Source organism: Anas platyrhynchos, chromosome 1 (genome assembly GCF_047663525.1).
Source record: "Anas platyrhynchos isolate ZD024472 breed Pekin duck chromosome 1, IASCAAS_PekinDuck_T2T, whole genome shotgun sequence".
Lineage (NCBI taxonomy): Eukaryota > Metazoa > Chordata > Aves > Anseriformes > Anatidae > Anas > Anas platyrhynchos.
The window spans coordinates 199,444,257-199,468,130 of NC_092587.1; the positions used below are offsets into that span (position 1 = coordinate 199,444,257).

At 42.2% G+C, this 23,874-nt stretch overlaps 1 protein-coding gene and 2 long non-coding RNA genes across 20 annotated transcripts in view; 2 read left to right on the top strand and 1 right to left on the bottom strand.

Annotated features, from left to right (window-relative positions):
- LOC101789609 (uncharacterized) overlaps nt 1-8,419 on the top strand; it is a 39,500-nt gene extending 31,081 nt beyond the window's left edge. For 4 of the 17 annotated variants that reach the window (XR_011806558.1, XR_011806556.1, XR_011806564.1 and 1 more), the window contains 3 exons: nt 392-3,464; nt 3,959-7,690; nt 8,281-8,419. This is a non-coding gene — a long non-coding RNA (uncharacterized lncRNA). The remainder of the gene's footprint in view (nt 1-391; nt 3,465-3,958; nt 7,691-8,280) is intronic. The other 13 variants (XR_011806563.1, XR_011806559.1, XR_011806565.1 and 10 more) reach the window with 13 other exon arrangements.
- Nucleotides 7,697-12,986, bottom strand: LOC110354162 (uncharacterized). Of its 2 annotated transcripts, XR_005264588.2 has the most exons (4): nt 12,223-12,986; nt 10,439-10,672; nt 9,043-9,210; nt 7,697-8,471 (listed from the first exon to the last, which is right to left on the bottom strand). It is a non-coding gene; the product is annotated as an uncharacterized lncRNA (long non-coding RNA). The 2 variants fall into 2 exon arrangements; XR_005264587.2 differs by having other exon boundaries at nt 10,439-12,986.
- A 209-nt stretch (nt 12,987-13,195) lies between these two features.
- The window catches only part of ME3 (malic enzyme 3), a 123,313-nt gene continuing 112,634 nt past the window's right edge, over nt 13,196-23,874 (top strand). Inside the window, exon 1 of the mRNA XM_027467043.3 lies at nt 13,196-13,548. Within this exon, the coding sequence (XP_027322844.3) occupies nt 13,357-13,548 (192 nt within the window). The 5' untranslated portion in view covers nt 13,196-13,356. The remainder of the gene's footprint in view (nt 13,549-23,874) is intronic.

The window sequence follows — 23,874 nt, forward strand, 5'->3', positions numbered from 1 at the left end:
TGGGGAATTTCAACAGAATGCAATAAGAAGTTTAAATTAATTTGGTTGAAGGGAAGCTGAATTGAAATACCAATGCTCTTTGGTCCCAGTTATGTCGTAACTGGAAAAATCCCTGCGCTGGAGATCAGACCATGAGAGGAGCAGACGTGGTTGTGTATGGGATGGTCCTTGACTTACTGAAACATGATTGATTGTTGAAATTGCTGGAGAAAATTTGTGCAGAAAAAGAAATGGAGATGAACAGGACTTATGAAGACATAACCCTCATGTTTCTATTAACTGATGGAGTAAATGTGCAGAAAGAGAAACCGACAGGACTAATGAGGTCTTACTCCCCAACCTGTCTCTCTGCAGTACCACAAACAGAGCCTATCTTTGTTCTCCCTTCCAGGACTTATGCTTCTCACCTAAAGTGTTGGATTGCCTTGTCCCAGAATGGTTTCTGACAGCATGAAATATTTACATGCCACAGCCTGATGCTTCTCACCAGGACCAGTCAGCTCAGCAGGCCTTCAAGATGGATCAGCTCCTTGAGGTAAAGCACAGAGAGTGCACCTGGCACTGCTCGCACCTCCGATGTGACACTGACAACACCATTGTCTCTCCAGACCATTTGTCTACCCAAGTATCAGTGGCAAACTGGAAGTCACAAATCTTGATATTTAGACAAGAATATCAGAGCACTGATCCAGATTGGTCTGATTTCATGAATTCCAGGACTTGGGAGATGATTAGGACCTTACCAGCCCAGCTTCTGCTCCTACACCGTGTCTGTTAGCTTTTTGAACACCTGCTGCTACCTTTTTTGCCAACTTGCTCCATGATGTGTACAGAGAAATGCCAACTGCAGCTGGGCAGGAGAGGCACCTCATCCCTCTTTCATTGATTTTTCACTTATGTCATTTATTCTTTGTAATTACGTGACTTGAAACCTTGCTTGTGCATTTGTTAGGGCTATGTAATCCTGTGGTTTCCTATAACTTCAATTTTCCTTTTTCAGTTCCTTCTGATTGCTTGTTACAACCACCTTCTGCAATTTTCCATAAATCAGATGGCAAGGTTAGAAGGGGAGAGTGATCATTTCTGATTTGATCCTTTTTAGATCATTCCCATAATGCACAGAGCACCCACAGGCTTAGTCCCAGAGTCCCATCATGCAAAGTTGGGTTGAGAAATCTTCCCTGCCACAGCACAGAGCATTTTAGCAGCTGTTCTGCCTGAGCAGAAGCAGGATGAGCAAGAAATAAAATTATTGAGCATTTTGTACTCAATTCTTTGTCCCGTAAATATAAGACTTTCTTCTGTGTTGTGAATATTGTGTCGTATTGTGTCATGACCTTACATATTCTCATGGAAGAGGCCAGCTCCAGCAAATGGAGTAAGACAGCCTCAAGTCAGCCCTAGATGTTGTAGCAAATACTGAAATGATGCTGGGGATTGAGGGTGGCACCTGAGTATTGAAGACTCAACTGCAGATTTTGTAGAGCATCAGAAGGAGACATGTACCCACTCTGTCTAAAGGAAACATCTAGCTGTACTCTGAATTTTATTCACCTCTGAAACAGTCTTTAAAAGGTCAGAATCCATGTGTTCCGCATGGTCAACAGAAAGAGGTAAGTGTCTTTGGGAAACTCCAGAGGAAGATCCTTTCCACCTAAACTGGGTGCCTAAACTTAGTCAGGTTTTTTGACCAGAGATCTCCACCAGCAGATAGCTCCTGCTACAGGAAACCCAACCTAGAATGGGGAAGAATTGTACGAGGTTTTGGAAATCTATGGTGTAATTTAGTTGCCCACATTACCCCGACTAAACCTCATCCAGACCTTCAATAGTCCCAGGACTAAGGGCCAATTCTGTCACAGGTAATGACAATTTACAGTCCCTCTTCCCATCTGCATTATCTGCTTTAAACTCTGCTGCAGTGCAGCTGTACTGTGCTGTTAATATTTGATGCTCGACACCCATCAGATGGCTGCAAATCAGCAGTGGCTGGCTCCCACTGTTTTGTTAATGAGGTCTGTTACAATCCTTCCGGATGATTCTACAAACCACGAGATCTGTTTTATTATTATCTGTTAATGATTATCTCATATCATTAAGCTGTATCTAGCTACATTAATTTTTAGTTATGTAATTGCTTCAGATTTGTTCAGAGTGAAAAATAAGAAAGCCATCTTTAATTAGGACTTGGAAACAGTGATGGATTCAAATGATTAACAGAACTAATGAACAAAATCTGAGTTTCTGCTGTTCCCTCTGTCATATTGCTAGGCAAAGTGTCACCACGGTGTTTGACCCTGAATGCCTCAGTTTCTCTTTGAAAAAATGCCTGCATCTCCAGTGATGTTGGGAATCTTAATTGGTTAATACTTTCAACACACTTTTAGTTGCTCAGATGAAAGACTTCCCTAAATGCAAAGTATTACTACATGCTAGGTTCATGTCTGGAGCAAATTTTTAAAACAAACCATATGAAAAGCTGAATTAAGAATGGAAATGCTGATCCAGCCATTAATTACTCCACATCAGAGAGTGGGCAGAGGGTCTCCTTTTATGTTGTTTATTTCAAACAAACAACTCTGGGAATCTCCTGTGGAAATGAAACACACACACACAAAAAAAACCCAAAGCCCTTTCATGGGTATTTTTGGTTTATCTCCACATGAATCTTAAATTCGTCATGTGGAGGGAATGTGGAACGCATTTTTTTCTCCTGTACACACACTCACTTTCCCACAATGAACAAAATCCATTTTCCTGTGCCATTTGTCTGCTTTTTCACCCCAGGGTAACAAAATAATGCAGAAAGTAGGAGCACCCCGTCTATGAACCCTGCTGAAAAGCAAATAAATAAATATGAATAAATAAATAAATAAATAAATAAATAAATAGGAAAAGAGGGGTGGCTCGGAGGGTTCCCAGGAATACCAGACGTGTTTAACACAGTGCATACAGCACATACCCCCGCAGCTCCTAATTCCTCAGCTATTGCTCAGCAGTGAGTCAGAAACTCAGGCTCGGCGGTGACTCACGCGGGGCCCCGAAATGCCGCTGAGCTTCCAGGTTTTAGAAAAATCTGAGTGGGAAGGGGAAGGCAATATGTGTGTGTGTGTGTGTGGCTGGCTGCGTGTGGGCGAGGTGGGCGGCTGGAGGGTACCTGTGTGCGCCAGTTACAGCTGCTAGTCTGAAGCCTCTTGTACCAGAGGGTACAGCATGTTCAGTGCTCTGAAGGCATTTCACTTACGTATTTTGTCTTCTTTTCCACCCTTCTTGCAGCACACGTGTGTGCACCTCGCTCTTTCCCCAATTTAATTCTTAAAAAGATTTTGCTGCTTGAGATGTAACATCTCAAGAGGAGTTAGCTGTCAGCAGAAGCCCTTCTCTGGCTGCATGAAAAGCTTAGCTTCTCACAATGAGTACTGATTTAAACATGTGCTGAAGGAGGCAGACATCTTCCACAAAAGGTAACTAATCTCTGTTGTTACTCGGTTTCTGAACGGTAATGAGCATGGCACTCACACCGGGCTTGTCACAAGAGGTCTCTAGGGGCAGGATTAATCCTAATCAGTTTTGCTTGTCTGAATACAAGACACCAGCTCTGAGATATGCTTTAGGATCAGTCAGGCACCTCTATCAGGTGAACCACAGCCCCTGAAATTCAGCTTAGCAGGGGAGAAAGTGCCCTCCAGAGACATCTTTCTCTGTTGGCTCAAGATGTGACTACCTGGCTTGGATTAGCTTCTTGCTAAGTCACCTTGCTAGCTTCTTGCTAAGCCACCACTTTTTGGCAGCAGCTAATGGTCTGAGAAGCATTTTTCCTGTTTTGGGTTTCAAAAGATCATTCATTCATTGTCTTCCATTACACAAAACGTTATTACATTGCATTGGCAATTCCATGCTTGAACTGGTGATAGTCTGCCTTGGGATAAAGAGATAATGTCACTTTCGTTTGTTCCAGGTTTGTTCCCATAACACTTGGATACTCACTGCTCTGAACCCTTATGAACTCTGCTAATCAGGTACCAAAGGAGAGGAGGGTATCTAATAGCTGTTTGTGGCTGTGCTTGCACTCACAGCTCAGTTTCAGTGAAATATCCACTACCGCACAATATGAACAAACACCCCACCCACACACGGTTTCTAGATTCATGATATAACCCAAGGAAATATTTTGGTTTTAGCAGGTCTTCAGATTTTAGAGAAGATCTGTAATTTGTGCATGCACTTTGAACCTGGTGTGCCTCTGTATTTTTTTCCTGTTACTCCCTTTATTGCTGTCTGTAGTGATGCTGGGATACAGACATAGTTACACGTCTATTTAGATGTGAGCTTTGGACATGAAATTACTTTGACATCAGGTTGCTCTGTAAGATTCCAAGGGAGTGTCTCCTCGCTGCAGTCCCTGCTGCTTGCAGATCTCTCTGTGCTGTGATGAATTGCCTCTGCTCAGCCCTGGAGCATGAGCTTGTTCATCAGCATTATATGTGCCACGAGGTGATAACAGTGGTAGTCTGAGCTCTCTCAGGACAGACTTTTGGCTCGCTGCATCCTTTCCTCTTATTTTATAACCAATACAAATTAGTTCATTTTTGAAGGTTCGTTATAGCGTCAACCAGCCATTTCACACAATGCACCATTACAATGAACTAGGCTTTTCCCAAGCAGTAGATGGCAACTGATAGAGTATTAACTCTCCCATGCGGCATTTTTCATGGGTTGAAAATGCCTTTGCAAGCTTCCTATGCTTCTGCATGGCTCCGGCCTGTGCTGATGTGCTGACAACCTTTGCACGTTACAGCTAGAAATGATGGGCGTTCTTATTTTGCCTACTCATTTGTACACCCTCATTTCAGTGTCAAAACCCCCCACTGTGGCTTAAAGAAGGTCTGTTTGCCAAAAAATACCCTTGTCTGTTTGATACAGTGTTATGATTGATGTTTCTCTCCATACTTTAGGAAAAAAAAAAAAAGTCTGACACACCAGCTCTGGCAGTGGGTGCTGCAGAAGTTCAGATGTTAGCAGAGCCAGCTGTCCGCCCCCCTTGCCAAAAATTAATTTCCCAGAGCAGAGTCAGCAGAAGCGAACACACGCCCAGTCCCCAGCAGCTTCAGCGCAAAGCCCAGCTTCAGCTGGAACTTGTCTGGCCACAAATTTTTAATGATAGGCAACAGTTCTGATTAGAAAATGATCACATTCATTAAAATTCCTTCACTCGAGTCCTACAGCTGGATCATGCATGCAGACTGTATGACATAAAGTACGTTGCGCAAACTCTTATCCCCTTCCTCTCAGCAGAGTATTATTTCTCAGCAGACTATCTAAATTAGTTGGCTTTTACCACTCTAAGATCTCCTGCTCGCCTGTTAAATGGCCTTTTTAAGTGTTAATTTCCTATTTTTGGCCCTTCTTGTCTCTGTAGTAAATATGCATTTCTAAGTTCAAGTACTCTGGAAAAATGCTTTGTGTCTGGAATGAAATAATCAAGTCAGTGATATGTCTGTTAAATTTCTGCTAGCGTAAACAAGAGGAACACTGATCTCAAAAGAGCAAAGTGATTTATATCAGTCAAAAATACAGGCCTGCTGTCTTCAAAAATGTTTGTCCTCATTTATTTTAATAGGCATAAGAGATTCAAAGTCTCCTAAAATCAGACCCAAAGGCTTTTCGGAGGATTATCTCAGAGGTTACAGAACTGACTGAAGACTTGATGGAAAGATAAAATTTTTGCAAACCTTTGCGTTGCCAAAAAAAAAGGTGTTTAATGAGAAAACCAGCAACATTTTCTGCTTTAGCTATATACATAGCATGCTTTTATGGTCCATGATTTATGAAAGCTGATGCTTTTTACTTTTATCACTGCACAGGACACTGCAAAACATGTATGAGGACATTATGCACAGCTTTGTCAAGTGGCAGGAAGACAGCGCAGACTGGAAGTGCTGCTCCAGGTGCAGCAGCGTGCCAGTGGCCAGCTCCAGCTGTGCTTATCGGCACTGCCGCTGACCTTTCAAGCCACTTCTCACTCTCAATTTGTTTGCTCTCCTTATCAGCCCTGAACCTTGCCAATACAGCTCTAAGAGAAGTCTGTAGCATGGAACGGGATGCACAGAAGTGCAGGAAGAGGTTGGTGCCCTCTGTGACCTGGTTATCTGTCAGGAAGTCAGTGCAGTCACTTTCCCCTTGCCACAGAGCTTACAGAAAGCATACTTTCCGATACAGATAATTTTACTAGGAGGTGGTGGTTGCAATTCCCTTTATAGCTACTGATTGATAATTGCAGAGCTAATGTAATTATACTGCAGCCAGTTGAGTTAGAGTGAATTTCTAAAAGCGCCTTGTGCCATACAGCCACCGGTTACTGAGAGCCTGAGAAATCTCAAACAGATGAATTTTCCATTCCTTACTCTTACTACAGCTCACATTGGAGGCTCGTCTGTTAAGAAAGACACTTGCTGGGACCAGGGTGAGTATAGAGTCATACATAAATATAGCACTTGGAAAACGTTCCACCTGACATTAATACAGCTTGTCTTCTAGGAATGAGATTCAAAACTGAGGGGATGACAACTGCCCGCTCATGGAGAGAAGGGTGAAGATATGCTCTGTGCACAGGCATGTAACTTTCTTTAGGGTGTTTTCTCTTTTGTGGAACACAGGTTTACTTGGCTTTGCAGGTATTTTTATAATGTTCATTTATATAGAACCTAAATTTTTTTAATCTCACTATGCAGTATTAAAAAATAGCAATCTTTAAAACTCACCTTTTCACACTTATAAGTAAAACTGTAAAAATTACTTTGGCTAAGAAGGCAGTGAATACGTTTATGAAGTATAAATTATCATCCTTCATTAAAAACTTGTCACCCTGTTTTGTCCCTTCATCATATAGACTTGTGCTGCCCGAAAAGATGCAAAAATGTCAGTACATGACCTAAAATAATTCAAGTGATAAAGTCAAGTGCTAATTGAAGTCCTGCACAATCAAAAAAGACTGCTCAGAAACACATTATGCTTACATCTGTGGCAAGTCACTCATTGCTGAACCCTTCTTTGCCAAACTCTTTTGCAAATGCTGTTATGGTGGTAAATATTTTACTGGCTTAAAGTCAGAGGGGTAGGTTAAAACTCTTGTTATTACGAACTTGCTGCACATCAGCTGTACGTGACATGTTCCCATGCCATGGCAGATGTGAGGTGTTCAGAAGTGGGTTAACCCAAGGGTCTGTATGCTCGCCTCAGTCAGGCTCTAGGTAATTAGAATTGCTGTAGCATATTTTTTCACTTGTAATTAAGCTGCCTCAAACTGTCTTCACAGCAGCAGCGAGTGAGGATGTGCATGGGTGAATCAGCTGGCATAGTAATTTTACCCCTCAGTAACTTGTATAACAGCTTTTGTTCATGTGCCTGAGTCTTTGATCGCCTTCTTGACTTCTTTTATATCACAAGGTGTTATCAGGACATCTCATCATTTCTGCGGGCTGCAAAGTCTCACTCAGCATCTTTTTAATGAATCCATATTGTTAATGCAATCTTTCAATGGCACGGAGTTTTCTTGCAAAAATAAGGGTTGAGATCAGACTTGTGGCACGTTACTAGCTGGAAGGTCAGTTGGGCTTCTTCAGATGACAGACTGACTTCTAAAGAAAAAGACTATGCACCTACTATCAAAAGCAGTATCATCATGGTAAAAGTAAGAATGTACTCTTGTACTGTGTTGAGAACATTTTTTGCATTAAAAATGACTGAAATTTATAGCTGGACTATAGCAGTATTCAATGCAACTGAATTCTATTCTTCCATTGAAGCTAATTGTGAAACCTTCACGGGAGAAAGCTCCAAACCTATGCCTATAAACAACAGTTTACTTTTGAAACAAATCAAAATATTTATATGCTTATGTTTCACCATAAATTGATTCTGTTTAATAGAAATCAAGATGCCAAATAGTGTGTTTTCTTTGCTGTGCTATTCATTTCTCTTCAAGTATTTAGATATTGAGGACCATGCATGTACACTATAGAGTTAATGGAATGCTTAGGACATCAGTAATAAGATGGCAGGAAAAGGGAAAAAAAACAACCCAGCATTTATATTAGACAGGACAGAATTTATTGACTGAAATGTGTTATTTCATTTCATGCTCATTTTTCATTTTAAGAGGTATAAGCATAAACCATCATCATTATCATTTAAAACTAGCCACAGCCAGGAAAGATGTCCAAAGGTCTGATTAAGGCTTTAATTGCACAACTACAGATGGTTTTTGTCTTGATGTTACAGAAGTCTCTCATTGCTGAAGAATAATATCATGAGAAGCATATGTCAGGGAAATAAACTACGACAAAAGGAGACCAGTGATAGATGACCAAGTGAACACAAGACTGGCAGCCAAGACATATGGATCCACTTCCCAGCTCCATCACTGTCTGAGTAAATGGCCATGAACAAGAACCCTCTGCGTGTCCATCTATCTGTAGTGTCCATGAAACAATATCGAGTTAGCACAAGGGCGTTCACCATGTTCATATTCAAAAAAAAAAAAAAAAAAAAGACTGAAATTTGATGCATTGGACAAGCTGCAGTAACAGAGATTTTTAAGACGAGAGAGGATTGTTATCCCATTGCAGGGACCTGCTACTTTATGGTGTCATGGGATCATCTGTGGCTTTTTGTTAGTAACCTGGTATCTTGTATTTGCTAGAGGTGAGCAGGAGGGTTTCGGGGCTGCTGCACATGGAGCAGACTTGTGAATCCTTGTGGATTAAGCATCAAGTATAAAATTGCTTGTAGATGGGAAAGGCTTGCATGATGTGGTGACTCCAAACTCCATGGTCTGACACAGTCAGACCCTGTGTATGCCATATAAACTGAGCCCATAACTTCTAACTGGGTTAAAGCACATGTATTTTACTATATAAGCATTACACTACAGATACTCTCTCTATGTATAGATATGCATTCTATTTAGCAGTGTGAAAAAGAAGAACAGGCCAAATGCTATAGCACATGGAGATGATGTTGCCTTACATATGGGGAACTCACCATAACTGTGGTTCGTCTGACTCCAGATTCTTCCATTGCACTTTCAGTTCTCCTTGTCTCTGTTTGTTGTACAGAAGGCTCCCAATCAAATGCATGTCCTCTGTTGCAGTAAGCTTTCTTGTGTTGTGATGAATTTAAATGAACAGTTGGCATGAATGGGTAGCATATCTGCAAAATTTAATAAACCAGGAGACACACAGCTGCACAATGCCCAGAATTCTCAAGGTATGTGATTTGAAAAACACTACAATGGAAGTTTATAATTGCAGGTCAATTCATTTCCTGAGAGGAAAGATAATGCTGCAGGAGAATAGACACTATAAATAGACACTATAAGGTCCCTCTTTATATGGCAGGGATTCATTTCAAGTTTATTTCATTGGTGTTCTCTTAGATGCCAAACTGCTAAATGCAAGGCCACAGCACAAAGAGGTTTCGTAAATTACTGGAGGAATAAATTAGCTCTTATAACATGCTTTGAAACTTCAAGTGCATTCTGCAACAACTAGCAAATCCCCAAGTGTATATAGAATCCCATTCTACAAACAATTGTTTCCTTCCTGCTGCTGAAAAATAGCTTAAATAAAATCCTAAGAGTTCAATCTGGAATATAAGTGTGCATTTCATTGCTTTTATAGCTTTTTTGTAACATTCTTTCTTTCTTTTCATTTTTTTTTTAATCAAGAATTTAACCTTTGCTTCGATCAAATTTGCATTCATGAAAGGCTTGCATGTTATACAAAGTGCATTCATGTGCATCTGACAGTAAGCACTTTGCATCTGTGGATATAAAGAATCGCAATCAGATTCTTTATTTTGCAGTGCCAGGCAAATTTTGGAAACCCAGCATTTGTAATTGTTTCTCACCGAGATGCAAAAAAACGTTTGAAGGCTACTGTCAACCAATAGGAGGTAAAAATGAGAAACCCCTTGGCAAGGCAATGCTCAGTGTTTGTACAGCAGTAGGGAGACAATTAATGGCTGCAGAGAAAATCTTATTTTTACCTTTAGAAATACATAATACTCCAAGAGGCAGAGAAGCCAGAATTTTAAAATGAAGAAAATACAAATGTATGTGAGAGTCTACACAGCAGCACCAGATAAACGCACATACATGCGTATGTACATCATCTTTTCTTGTGTGGCAGTGTATGTATGTGTACATGGCTAAATACACACAAAATTCTGTGAGCTTGATTAAAAATAACCTTTCTAAAACCCTGTCCTATATCCTCCATGGTCAACAGTGGGAGACCCTACATGAAGCCATTTCTGTAGCCCATTTAGAATTGAGATACTAAGCTACAGCCCTTTCCTCACATCCCATCTCATGCTTTTTTTATAGCTGGTTGTGGAAGGGGAGTGTGGGAATTCCCACCTTTGCCATTTGACCTACCGTGTAGCCCAGGACAAGTGATGTCTCCATTCTCCTGCCCACATTTGTCCCTCTTGCGCAATAGACCATAAGCTTTTACTGAGGAGGTACTGTGCAAGGCCCCTGAGGTATCTCCAGGCACTCTTCAAGTCAAGACAATAATTCTGCCAATCCAGGATCCAGAAAAGAAACCAGGCTTCTCTTCTGACAGTTCACACACAGCTTTATAGTTTTGACATGACTGTTGATCCAGCACTGATGGGAAGAAGAGAGATGTACAAAGTCCAGATTGACGTGGCAGCTGCATCCCAAGGATAAAATGAGCCCCCAGCCAGACGATGAACAAACTTCTTGGGGAGGTTTCTTAATTTCAGATTGCTGCTTTGGGAAGATGTTGTCTGACAACCTTCCAAACAAACTACGAAGCCTCTTTATCTTAATGTATTTTGGAACAGCATTAGGCAGGAAAAAATGATTTATTTCTGGGAAAACGATGTGAAATCCTTTCAGTCATAATCAGTTCATTCATTTAGCTCACTGTGTGCTATCTTATGGGCATTTTTAGCAGAAAAGGTGTTCTGCCCATGTTCATACAAAAAGAAGCTGAGATTCACTAGTTCTGAGAAGGCACATTAAGGAACACCAAGAAACAGAATAAAATTCCTGTGGTGATCAGAAAATTAGAGCCCAACCTGATGAGGTGTCACAGTTACCTTCCCTCACTGAGATACAAATTCAGGAAATGACAATTCCCTACACCATCCTGGAACAGACCAAAGCTATCAGACTAGCCAGCAGTCCCATGGCGTGGGAAAAACCTTCCAATGTTTTGTTTTCTTCTCCGACAGCTTCCTTGTTTTTTATCAAGCAAGCATGGACCATAAATTTATTTTTCAATATTGCTGTCTGCTTTCTGTGGTACTGTGGTGATGTTTGTGCTTTCACATCTTGTCTTTAATATGATTTTTATTTTTAAGGATTGGGAAACTGCAGGCAATATGGTCTGTAGATAAAGAAGCCATCAATGTTCTGCACTCTTCCCAAACAGGGAGGTGTAATATCTTCACTATTTGCTACAGATAAATTTCAGCATTCAATTCTGCAAAGACCCAGTAAAAGTTGTTTTTGTTTGGGTTGATCTAAACATTCTAATTTATTTCAGATGAAACTTGGGAGCTTTTTTTTTTTTTTTAATGCATTAGATGTAGTAAAATAAACTCAAAAGTCAATTCACACAGTAAAAGATTCTTATCAAATCTGTTCCGAGTAAATTACTTTCTTATACTTGATTTTTTTTTTTTTTTTATCAAAATCAATTAATTTGGATTTTAGCTTCTCTGAAAAACTGGAACACCGATGAGGGAATGAAAACATTCCGTGCTAACACTTTTCTCAATAAAACACCATTATTGTAAGAAAAAAAAAAAAAGTTGTTTTCTCTAGATAACATTCATATTTAGTATTTTATGCTTCCTCTATAGTATTTAGTATTTATAGCTTCCTGTGTTATATAAATGTATATATAAAATATATAAGATACATAATGTATACTGGATACATATATACAAAACATAAATACAGTGTAGTGTATATAGAGAGACTATATAGACAACAAGCAGATTGAAATGCTTAACTACCCATGCTCACACTTCAGGAAGAGGCAAAACATAAAAGTCCTTATTAATTACTTTCTAGTGACTCAGTGCAACTCCTCCAAGAAGCTATACGCTCTGTCCACACCATGCAGACAATCCTGCACATTGCCCAGGGACCACAGCATGAAAACAAGGTTCTGCAGCACCTACCTTGTCAGGGCCCCTGCAGCAAACTCCCTGTCTGCTGAAAAGTTCTAGCAGCATCTGGGTACATCCCTGGGATGCTGGGAAAGGGTAACTGTAAAAAGATTTTAAGTCTGCAGGCCCTGTTGCTATGGGTGTATGTAATCATAGGTAAAATCAGAAAGTCGCTCTGCCTCACTTGTGCTTCAGTTAGATAAAAAGATTTGTTTTTAGAAAGTAAGTTTCACTTTTTCATATATTTTTTGATGCCTCTGCCAGTACAATGATGTCTGAGGGTTTCAAAAGTGCCTGTAACACACCCCAAACCGAAAAGAGGTTCTTGTGCCTCAAACAGGCTTGGGTATCTCAACTCCAGAAACAAGATGAATGCTAAAAGCGAACAAGGTCGCAGTGCCTTTGTGCTCTTCACATTATGGGTCTAGTTTCTTTCTTATTATTCACTTTGTTAAGTTTAATGGAGAAAATACAAATCCAGAGGGAGAGATATCCTTGTTTAGTTTGGCAAGGGCAAGCAATCCGTGACCCTCTCCGACAAGGTCTTCACGGCTCCAGACTTCTTGCTGCAGCAGATGCCCCCAGCTCCACGACAGGCAGTACCTCCAGTTGTGGTACCTGAGAGTAATTTTAGAAAAATTAATTTACTGGGAGATTAAGTACTTTATCCTTAGCAACGAATGGTCATGTCTTTCCACGGGTTGTGGGGTGGATTTGGTTGGGACCCAGGCTGGGCCTCAACCCCTCGCAGCCCAAGGGCACGAAGGCACTCCCAGCTTTGGGACCAGAGCCGTGAGGGGCTGGGGGCTCCCTCAGACCCCTAATTAGAGGAAAAGCGAAGCGGGGCCGAGCCAGCCCCGCTCCTCATGCAGCCGAGGGGCGGGCAGCCCCGCTCTCCCCGGCAGAGGCGGGGCCCAGGCGGGCACCCCCCGTTCCTCCTCCCGCCGGCGGCGGCCGAGCCTTCCCAGGTAGCCGGGGGAGGAGGCGACCGCCGCGGGGTCGAGCCGACATCTCCTTCCTGGGTTTCCTTTCGCTTCGCACCTGGGCCGGGCCGGGCTGGGTCGGGAGGCGGTGCCCGCCCCGTAGCCTCGCCCTGCCCGCCCCGGGCTCCGCCGGGTCCCCGCTGTCCCCGTGCCGCAGGTCGCCATGGTGCCGCTGTGCGGCGGCGGGGCCGGAGCTCGCCTGCTGCGGATGGCGGGGGCCGTCCGGAGGCTGCTTCTCCTCAGCGCCGCCCGGGGCAGCGGCAGCCAGGCTGGGGGAAGCCCCTATACCCGCGGCAAGGCCCTGGCTGTCAAAAAGCGAGGCTACGACATCACCAGGAACCCCCACCTCAATAAGGTAGATGCTGTTTGCCTCCCCTCCGCTCCCCGGCCGGCCGGGTGCTGGTGGTGGGGGGGGGCGAGGTGGGGGCTGGAGGAAGGGTCTGGGGGCTGTGAGCTCGGGGGATGGCAGCTGGGGTGCAGAGGGGTAAAGGGCTTGGGTACGGCGGCTGGAAGTGGTTTCTGGGGTGGGTGGGTGGTGGGGAAGGTGCTTGGTTTCGGTGGCAGGTGCCTTGATCCAAAAGTGCTTCTGTCTTCGACCACCCATCCCTGAGGAGCAGCCCTGATCCAAACTGCGGGGAAGTGCTGGATGGAGGTGTGGGGACCTCTCCCACTCAGTTCAACTCAACAGCGAACAGAGATGGCTTTGTAAGTTGTCGCCTTCTGGGTTGGCATTGATTTTGTCCTTCATAGCCGGTCACCCTGCTTCTCTTCACCTGCTGCGCCATCCAGCCGTGGTGGTGCTGGAAGAGCCCCACTAGGTCAGAAGTGCCATCAGCCAGGACCAAAAGCTGCTCGTTTCCAACTCACAGTGAGCTAATGGAGCCGGAGAAAGCATGTCCTCTCCTAAAAATCTAATACCAACCTATTTTGATATACTTTGTGGTTAGTAGTGGAATTGATCATCTTCGTCTTAAGACAAGCGTATTTGGTTGTTCTGGTAAAGCTTCCCTTTCATTGCACATCCATAGCAGTAAATTTTAGAGGGAGTCATCCTCAGGACTGCTGAACCTATATGTTGGGTTTTGTTTGTTCATATTTAATAAAAATAGAAATTTTAGGAGAAGAGTGTTCAGCAAAAATGAAATCCTATAATTTAGCCTCATACTACTTTTCTATCCCTTTCCATAGCTTGAGCCACCCAAAAAGTCTGGATATGAATTTTGGAATTACAGAAATACATAATTCAGGAATGTTGGATTTCCAGTTTCTTGTGTTAATGTTGCTAGAAATAAATTCAAATAGGACAGGTATCTTAAAAATATGCACGTATTAAAGACTGTGTTGATCGTTGACAGGGCTGAGACTACTTATCTGCCTCCTGCGTCAATTTTTGGACTGTAGGCTGTTCAGATCACAACTTTATGTAGTATGGGACATGCCGAGCTCCTGTCTCCTAGTGCCATTGCAGCATTCATCGAGGTGCACCCCTAAGGACAGTGTCGCAGGATGTTATTGAATATGCAACAGCTTTGCAGGCAATCTGTTCTGAATCATACAGCGAAAGTCTGTAAGACTGAAGAGAAGAGGAATTGTCAACTATCATCTTAATGCTGATGAATTACAATTGTTTATGTGGTTTAGAGAGTTTTTTCTTCAGAATCTGGCTTGTTCTCTTGGGTATTCAGTGATAGTTATGGCATAACATTGCTAATGCTTCTAGTAGCAGTACATAGAACAACATGAACTGAAAAATTAATACTTTGACCTTTGCTCCATGTAGTGCAGTAATAATGCATAACTGGTTGAATATCACGTTTCTTAAACTGACTTAACTTCGACAAAAAAAGATTTGGAATGTTGCGTTTGGTGCTTTTCTGAAGGCTTTTTCCCCTATCAGTGAAAGAATTTCTCTTTAACTCAAATTTTGGCCCATGTAAAGAGAAGAAAACAAAACTGTTTCTGTTGGAGGTAAATTACGTTCTAGTGTGCCATGCTTAATTGGCCATGAGAAATCTCCCAGCTGGTCTCCAGCCTGGATGTTTGCTGTTTATGTTACGTTCCTCTGTCAGTACAGGCCTTACAATCATCAGTATGTCATACTGAGAATATCCACGTGAGGAAGAAAGGCTGACATCAGTGGTAAGAGATAAGGACTGCCAGTTTATGCACCTAGGTAACTAGTTGGGGGTAAACGTTCAGCCTGTTCCCAAAGCTGTGAACTGTTTTCAATTTGTTCTTTACAGTTTGTTGCAGTAGCTAAGGGATTAACTGTGTTCAGCTGAAATGGGATATTTCAGGCAGCTTGTATGTGGTCAAGGTGTGATTGATGGCCCTTCATTCTGCCTTGCTGCAGTACTGTAAATCAGAATTAGGGATCTTGATAGATTTTCAGCTGTTGTAATCTCATCACATAGCAGTTACTGTTTACACCTCTAGTAGCAGGGGGTCATTGCCATTTTTCTAAAGTGGCTCTCGCTTTTATCTAAGTTTTTATCTGATCGAAGGCTTCAGTGTGGGGCATAGTCCTCACATCTCTCCAAGAACCTCTGAAAAAGTTTTTTTGTTTTGTTTTGTTTTGTTTTTTTTGTTTGTTTGTTTGTTTGTTTGTTTTTAAGTAAGGCATTGGGCAGCAAGTGCTTTACCTCTTTATTCAATGCACTGGCTATTTTATAGCTTCTGGGTGAAGTTTAAAGACTCAGTCTAAAGCAGTGAAGTATGTGTTGATTTATTGAATGAAGTTGCCTGTGTCCCTCCAGCAGAATCACATACAGATTTCCAGTCTGAGGTTATTGATTCAAGTCTTTGCTTGATTACTAGGTCGGAACTGCTTTGTACAAGCTTTTCAAACTTAGAAGTCACTGCTGCCAGGTCCTGTCTAATTCTCACTAAAAGCAAGCTGTCTTCTGAGATGCTCATCTGTTTTCCAAACCTGCCTGAGATGAAAAAAAAATCAAAAAAGCTGGTGATGGACATAAGAAATATGCACTTGTTTCTTTTATTTGGTCATTGTTTACTCTATGGAGTTAGCTGGATTTTGTGATGTAAGGAGTGCCAGCACCATAGTAAGCATGGATTATGAATGAGTGGCCTCCAGTTCTTAAATTATTTGGCCAGTCTATGTATTGCATTGTGTATAAGAGCTTGCTTAACTATTTTGGAGTAAATTGCTTAAAATTTTGGAGTAAATTTAGAGGAAAAACTGAATTGCAGTTAAGGCGAGACTGGGTTCCACCTCTGAGAGTTGGCTCAATTATCAGTTATGTCTCTGACTTCCTGTGACGCTGGGGAAGTCACGAGCAAGGGAATCATGTAGCTTAAATCCTCTGGCAGTCGGAAGAACTTTGAAGACAGAACTTCATCTATGTTGTGCATGAGCATTCTGCATGTTCCTGTACAATTCAAACACTGCTCTTCCTTGTGTTTTGAAGCGTTACAACCCCTGTCTGACCCAAGGGCAGGACTCGGGAATTGTCAGTGTTCTTCTCAGAGGGTGTTTGTGGACCTAAAAGGCAATAGCAGTTGTTCTCAGCTGACGAAAGAGTCACAGAAATAATAGAAGGAAGAGCTTGTCACACGTTTTTGTGAAGCACTTCATAAAGTAGTTCCTATTTTCCTGCCTTTGAATGCTGCAGAAGTGGAAATCCTAAAAAAAAAAGATATCAGACAACCCCAGAGAGATGGTGAGACCATTCTGTGGAGATCCAAGTGTAAACTGAGCTCCAAGAAGATTTATTGGAAGCTTGGACAAGTTTAAGGAAGTGCCCTGCTGACACAGCAGCAGCAGTACCGGGCGCGCTGAGAAATGAGCCTCTCCTCAGCCTTGTGAGAAGTTATTTCAACACTCGGATCCTGGAAGGAAGGATGAGGCACATCCTACCCATGGCTGTCTTTCTCCAAGTTGCCTTGTGGTTGGTACGGTCATGGCCATGCTGTCTCCTTTCTTTGCACTGTCTGCTCTTAGTTCTTAGTGTCTGTGCAGTTCTGTTCATCTCGGATGTGCTGTTCGTGACTCCCCACTTCTGCCAGGAGCTCTGTCACATCCACGTGCCCTCTCTGTGTTTTAACAAACACAGACTAAGCTGAGGTTTAAACTCACCAGCTGAACAGTTCCCAGTTTGACTACAGACCTGTAGGGACTCAAAAAAATCTTACCTTGTCCAAAATCATCTATAATTTTGTTCATGACATCAGACTGCCATGGGATCTGCACTGTTCACTTGGAAGGTTGGATGGCACTTCACGTGTTTTCCTAGAAGTCCTAGCTTTGGAGTAAATCATGCCTGTTGGGAGAGCTGCCATCACAAGCAGATGCCAATTTGGAGGTCAGTTAGTTCTCAAAGTAGCGGGGTATTGCTGCATGTCAAGGGCTGAGATGTTTAACTGATAACACACTACATTTTTCTGCAAGCTGCAGTGCAAAGAGTGTGGGGCCTTCTGTATACATCTGGATAACAACCTGTACTTCTTCAGTGCACATACACACTTGATTTCATGAAATGTGTGATAAAGAATTATCAAAACAAAAATACCAGTCTGCAACTGTAAGAATGAAACTTGACAACTAACTGCTGTAGGTTTCTGCAGCAGCTTTGGAATTTACTGCTGCACACAGCATTACAATGCAGAAGGTTTGTTTGTCCTTCAGCTTTGTGGGGATCAGAATTAAGTTAATTGAGGGTTCTTTGAACACGGTGTCAGTGATCTGCCGATGCAGCTGAGACAAAATGATAGCCTTGCACATGGCTGTACCCAGCAACTATGGTGAAACCTGCTAGGTCTCTGGTGCCAGGGACAGCAAAGAAGACACATTCTTGGCCAACCCCTACAGCACACAGGTCACCCCAAACCCAAGCTAAGCCCCAGCTGAGAAGCAGCTCTGTGGCAAACGCTGCTCCAACCCTGCTCTGCTCTGAAGCTGCAACAGGAGTGAGCTGGTGCAGATCACAGTGTGCACCTTCAGTGGTGTCCTGGGCAGAGAGGCTGTTCTCATGTTTGCTCTTGCTCTTCAGTTCATCGGGTACATCTCCATTGATTTCAAGGGAAGTGGACTCTGAAGAGATGAGCTTTGCTCCCGTATTTTGGCATATGTGTTGCTCTGGAAATGTGACAGCTTAGATTTTTGGCCTGCATCCTGGTGTGAGGAGTTTCATTGGTTGGTTGTTGTTAATGTCAAGCAATTTTTCTTTGGAGCCTGAAGTATCTTTTGGCAATGACATTTCATTTAAAGACATCTCGGCCTGTCAGCAAACTACACCCAAACTAAATCTGTTGGTGGTGCTTTTGGTGTTGGCAGCAACCTACAACAGTCCCTTTGCTTGCCCAGCTTAGAGTCCAGTCCCTTTCCCTGATCATTCCCAAACCAGGAGGCCATCTGCCTTCCTGTCCCACTGCCTAATCCCTTGCCAAGAGTTGCTGTCTGCTTTGGCAGCCTGGTAATAATTCGGGAGCAGAGTGGGAGGGCTTGGAAATGCCGAGGAAGGCTGCTGCTGCCAAGAGGGGTGCTCGTGCAGCCCCTGACCCTGTCTGTGTTGCAGCAGCCCTGTAGCACCTCAGGGCTTGTTCTGCCTTCAGCACTTGTAAATGTCGTGAGGGGTTTTGGACATATTGGTGAGGCAGCTCTTATAGGTGCTGGGGTTATGCTCATAGCCACCATAAGGTATTAACAGAGAGAAAATGGGACTCGGACCAAAATACTTGTTTCTGTCTTCTGAGCAGTTTCTATCATAAAAATGCCTTTCAAATTGCCTTTAAGCTGTGGAATTTTATGAGTTTGGCAGCTGCCTATGTTGGTTTCCCTTTATCATATCCTTTCCCTAAGAGAAGCCTTAATGCTTACACCAGCCATGGCTTGGTGTAGGGGCAGAGCCGAGCTTGAGCATAGTTCTTGTTTGATGGGGTGCACCGGGCTTTTTTGGCACTTGAGTAAGAATTGCCTTGAAGCAACACAAGCTGTTTGATCAATACTATGAAAATCGATATTGTTGCAGTTACAAGGGATCCAGGGCTGAACGGTGCAGCTTGTTCAGCATTCCTGTTTATTGCTTCTAGTGAAGTGTGTGGCAACCAACCAGTTGATTACTTTGGAAACCCTGTGGATATTGAAGGTAAGGCTGAGCATGTTATATGTGGGTCCTGTAAACATTTCACTCTGCTGACCTCAGCAGGCTTCAAACCTTGCCCCACATAAATAGCAGGACGTTATATGGCCTTGACGTTAGCAATTGGGTACTGCAGTGCTACAGATGAGTTACTGATGCTGGTCAGAACGGGTGGTGATCTGGCTAAAGCTGCTGAAAGGCAGTGCTAACTTGCAAGATGAAGCAAAGAACAAAATTTTGTAAGCTGCTTTTGTTTTGAGATGGATTTGTCATGCAGTTGGTCACTAACAGAGATGGGTCTCAGCAATTTTGTAGTGTTTCATGGCAGAGTTTGACCTCTGAGTGGTTATTTTTTATGTATTTGTTTATTTATCGTGAGTCTTAGATCTGGCTGAACAAAAAAAAATGCACCTAGGGCAAATTCAATTTGATTTGGTTTTGGATAAAAAGCCCATAAATTGAATTAATCTTTACCTTCTAGAGCAGCCACCTCCAGGGGAACACTCAACCTGCTCTTACTGGCATGAGCTCAGAACTGAGAAAGGAAAAGTAGGGCCTTTAAAGAAGAAACAAACCAACCCAGCAATTTCACAAGATTGAGAGGTGGAAACTGGTCAGTGACTTCTGTAGTCTGATTGTAAACCTGGTGGTATGATAAACTGGGTGGTTGGGATTCAGGGTCTTGGGTCTTAGTCCACAAGGTCCCTTCTGCTAGGGAGAGATGTCCCCTAGCTGGTGGGACTTTGTGTTCTGTATACCTGAAAGTCCTTTACACCAATCCCAGTTTTCTTACAGTTTTACTTTAGCAGGAGCAGCACATGGATTTCAATTCCTTTACTATGAAGTATTATACTGAGAGTGTTTGATATAAAAAGTGCTGCTTTGCCCCAGTTTTACCACTTGAATTATACTGGTGATAGGTGAGTGTCAAAAATGGGTTTTGTTAGGCTTACAGTGGGATTCAATATGCAAGCTCATTTTATAAAATTACCAGATGACCTCAGCTGGGTAGTTTGACCCTTAATCTTCTCTGTCTAATCACCATATTACACCTTGTTTCTGTTCTGTGCTTCATCTGCTGGCACAATCAAGCGCAGTCTGCAGTTTCTTTAAATCAGCAGAAATTCCATAGCTTTTATGTGGCATGTAACAGGGCATAATGATTACAAATGGTACTGTATATTTTGAAACTTAGAGCACGATAAATGGAATTCACCACAATAAAAAAGTAGTTTTTTTCAGATTAAAGCACTTTAGTATTCATCTTGCCATAGCCTGTTTATCCCCTTGCACTTCCTCCATAAATAATTCTTAGTTTTCATGGCAGCTACAGAACCCTGAAGTTGATAAACTATTTTTTTTTTCTCTTTAGTAAGAAAGTGTACTGGAACACGAGTCATGGTTCTGTTCACTAGGCATGTTCTGCTTGTGCTGCAGTGCTGTTGTAGTGCTATGGTTAAGGTGACCACAAATGTGCCTTATGCTTACAGAGAAAGACTTGGGCTCCATAAATGTGCCTGAGAGCCCAATTTGGTCTGACTGTGAGTGATGTCCTTCAGTCTGTGAGCTTGCAACAAGCAATTGGACTTACTGATACCTGTAGCTGCATGGGGAAGTTATGACTGCTTGTAGTATTTCGGCTTCTCTGTTATTTAGGGGTGTTTTTTTTTTTCCTTGACTTCCTATCGATGATGCTGGTTTGCCTTCGTGAATCTCCCCACACGCACTCAGACTTGCCTGGCTGTTGCAAGTGCTGTGCAAACCTCTGCTTTTGGCAACTCTTCTGTGCTTTCAGGGTTTTACTTGGTCTTCAGTTCCAAGAGTGCCACTGCCAGCATATGCCCCATGCAGACAGCATCCAGGCATTTTGAGCATCAAGCGAGTGGTGTGCAGGAGTACAGATTGTCCTGTTTTGTGTTGTTTTTGTTCATTTGGTTTTAATCAAGGGTGCAGGAAGCTAAGTTGCAAATGGTTATTTTAACTATCCCAGGGGTTCTGGATCCAGAGATCCAAAGGCAAAATCTAGGAGACAGGTCATGTTGAAAAACAGAAGTGTTTGCTTTGTCTTTTGTTTTCCCTCTGGCTGCTACTTAATTTTCGGACTTTTTCTCACAACCTTATCAGACCTGCTATCAAACATTGGGCAGCCCATTGTAGTTTTTACTCAAATAAATTATTTTGGGACTTACTTAGCTTTAGAGCCATTGTGAGTGGGTCAGACGTGTCTTGATTCTTGGGGAAGAATAAACACTGCTCTGGAATTCTGTCCCTTTCAATAGAAGACCTAGCACAACAGCAAACTTCACTACTTCCAGCTCATAATGTGCTCCAGCAGAGATGATGAGCATGCTTTTAATTTTTAACCTCCTCTTTGAGGCCTACTTGCTATCTGTCTCCCCAAACAACATGACATTTTGATAAATGACATATATTGTCAGCCTAATACAATATCTTTCTTTTATTATTTTTTTTAAATGACAAAGCTTTTTATAGTTCTGCAGCTGCCAAACACAAAGCGCAGACATAAACTTTGCAGACCAGGGTTCTGACAAAGAAAATAACACCAACACAGACGTTTTCTGCATATCAAAATTTTCTGCTTCGCTTCCCTTTGCAGTTCTTGTTTGTGCATTGATCCTTTTTTAACATGTGCTATGGAACCAAAACAGATTTTCAGTAAATTTTTGTATTCTATAAAGAAGATTAGCTCCACATCTCAGAGAAAAAAAAATCTGTGTCCAGCTTATAAAGTGATAACTCTGTTTTGTAATCTGTCCATATGGATTAACTCTGTTCAGCCTCATAAAACATGTAGTTAGTTAGGCTTTACTGTGTTTCTCAACAGAGGAAGGAATTAGTTATTTTAAATCCAGCAGTGTTATGTTCTCCTGGACAGGACATCTTGAACTTTAACTCTTTGGCCTGGCTAATGGATTTGTCACTTCCCCATGTGGTTAAATTCATTGTGGAAACTATTAAACTCTGTTTAATCTTCATTTACAGGGTTTGATGTTAAACCTATGGGTAATTTTAGCAATGATTAGTTGCAAATGAGCGCATGTATTATACGTGCCAAGTCCTGTCATTTCTGGAAGTGTCCAGATTATTAGTTTCTGTTGTCAGGCTGATCTAAGCATGTAGGCAGGGCAGGGGCTGGAGGGAGAGATGATGTACTTTATAACTGTTTTATGTGGGGGACAAAAAGGTAAAACCTGGGATTTTCATGTTCACAGCCTTTCTTCTAGGAAATTTTTTCTTATCCCCAACTACATCAGTTGATCCAATTTAAAAAACAAGCAAGCAAAAAAACACCTAAACTTCCCCAGTGAGCCATTTTCTACCTTTCAGGTAATTAGATGAGTTGATCTTGCCATTTTTTCCATAGCTAATTGCTGGCATAAAACAACCTCTTCTGTAAATCAGATCCCCAGATCACAGTTACTGGAGGGACACTCTTCCCTTATGTTATATGAGGGTTTATAAATATAAATGTAGTCTAAAAAGGTGTCATTGGTACATTGGTTTAGATTTGTTTGTTTGTTTGTTTTAAACAGATGTTCTTTCAATGCAAAAAAACATACCACAGCTGAGAGGGTGAACAATTTGACTAGTGTGATGTGCACAAAGGCTGAATTCCTGCAGAGACTCCTGTAGGGAAGAGAAAAGAGCTGTACAACAGTTGTAGGATCTTAAAAACCACTCATCCTTCTGCCAGAATTGTTTAGGTGGTTTCTGGGTGAGAGACGGAGTTTGTGCAAGGGGACCTGAAAATGTGTGAAGTGAGCAGGATGTTGAAAAGAAGAATTGAAAAGTCATCTCTCTTCTCCCAGTGCCAGGCAGAGGGCTTGGCAGGCTGGGTGATGGTGCCAGAAAGAGATGATTAAATCCAACCATGTGCTTCAGGTAGTTACATGCACAGAAAATTTCTCAAGCATAAGTTAATGTTGATCCCAATGCAGATGGCTTGCATTCTGCAGTATCTGCTACTTTATACTCACTAGGGAATTTGCTTACATTGGCGTCTTACAAGCTTCTCAAGTACACCATGTTCAAACATAAATTCAGTTGCTCAAAGAATAATAAAAGTTGTTGTTTTTTTTTTTTCCCCCTTAAGTTTGGAGGATTTTCAGTGCACATACCACTGGGACTTGTTTCTCATTTCACACATGCAATAGATTCCTCTTAGGCTTGGTAGATTGCCTAGGCTGGGATGTGCAGCAGTATTTATTAGAAGGAAACATGTGTGACATGCCTTTCACTTCATGTGCTGATGCCAGCAGCTTTTACTGGCTTATGTCTGGGGAAAAAAATGCCTGCTGCAGCACAGAGGTATCCCTGAACACTGCTGTTTGGTTTTTGAAAGGCAACATAGGCTTAAGCCATTGGGAGAATTTCCACTGATTTCAGTCAACTTTGCACTGAGCCTTGCTTAAATTTAGGACCAACCAACTGCACCTTTCAAGATGCAAGACTGTTTAATCACAGAAGGATAAGATTAAAGATAGCGTAGTGTGAAATTTTACCATCTTGCTCTGTTAAGAGATAGTAACTAAAATGGAAACATAAAAATTTGTGCATACTAA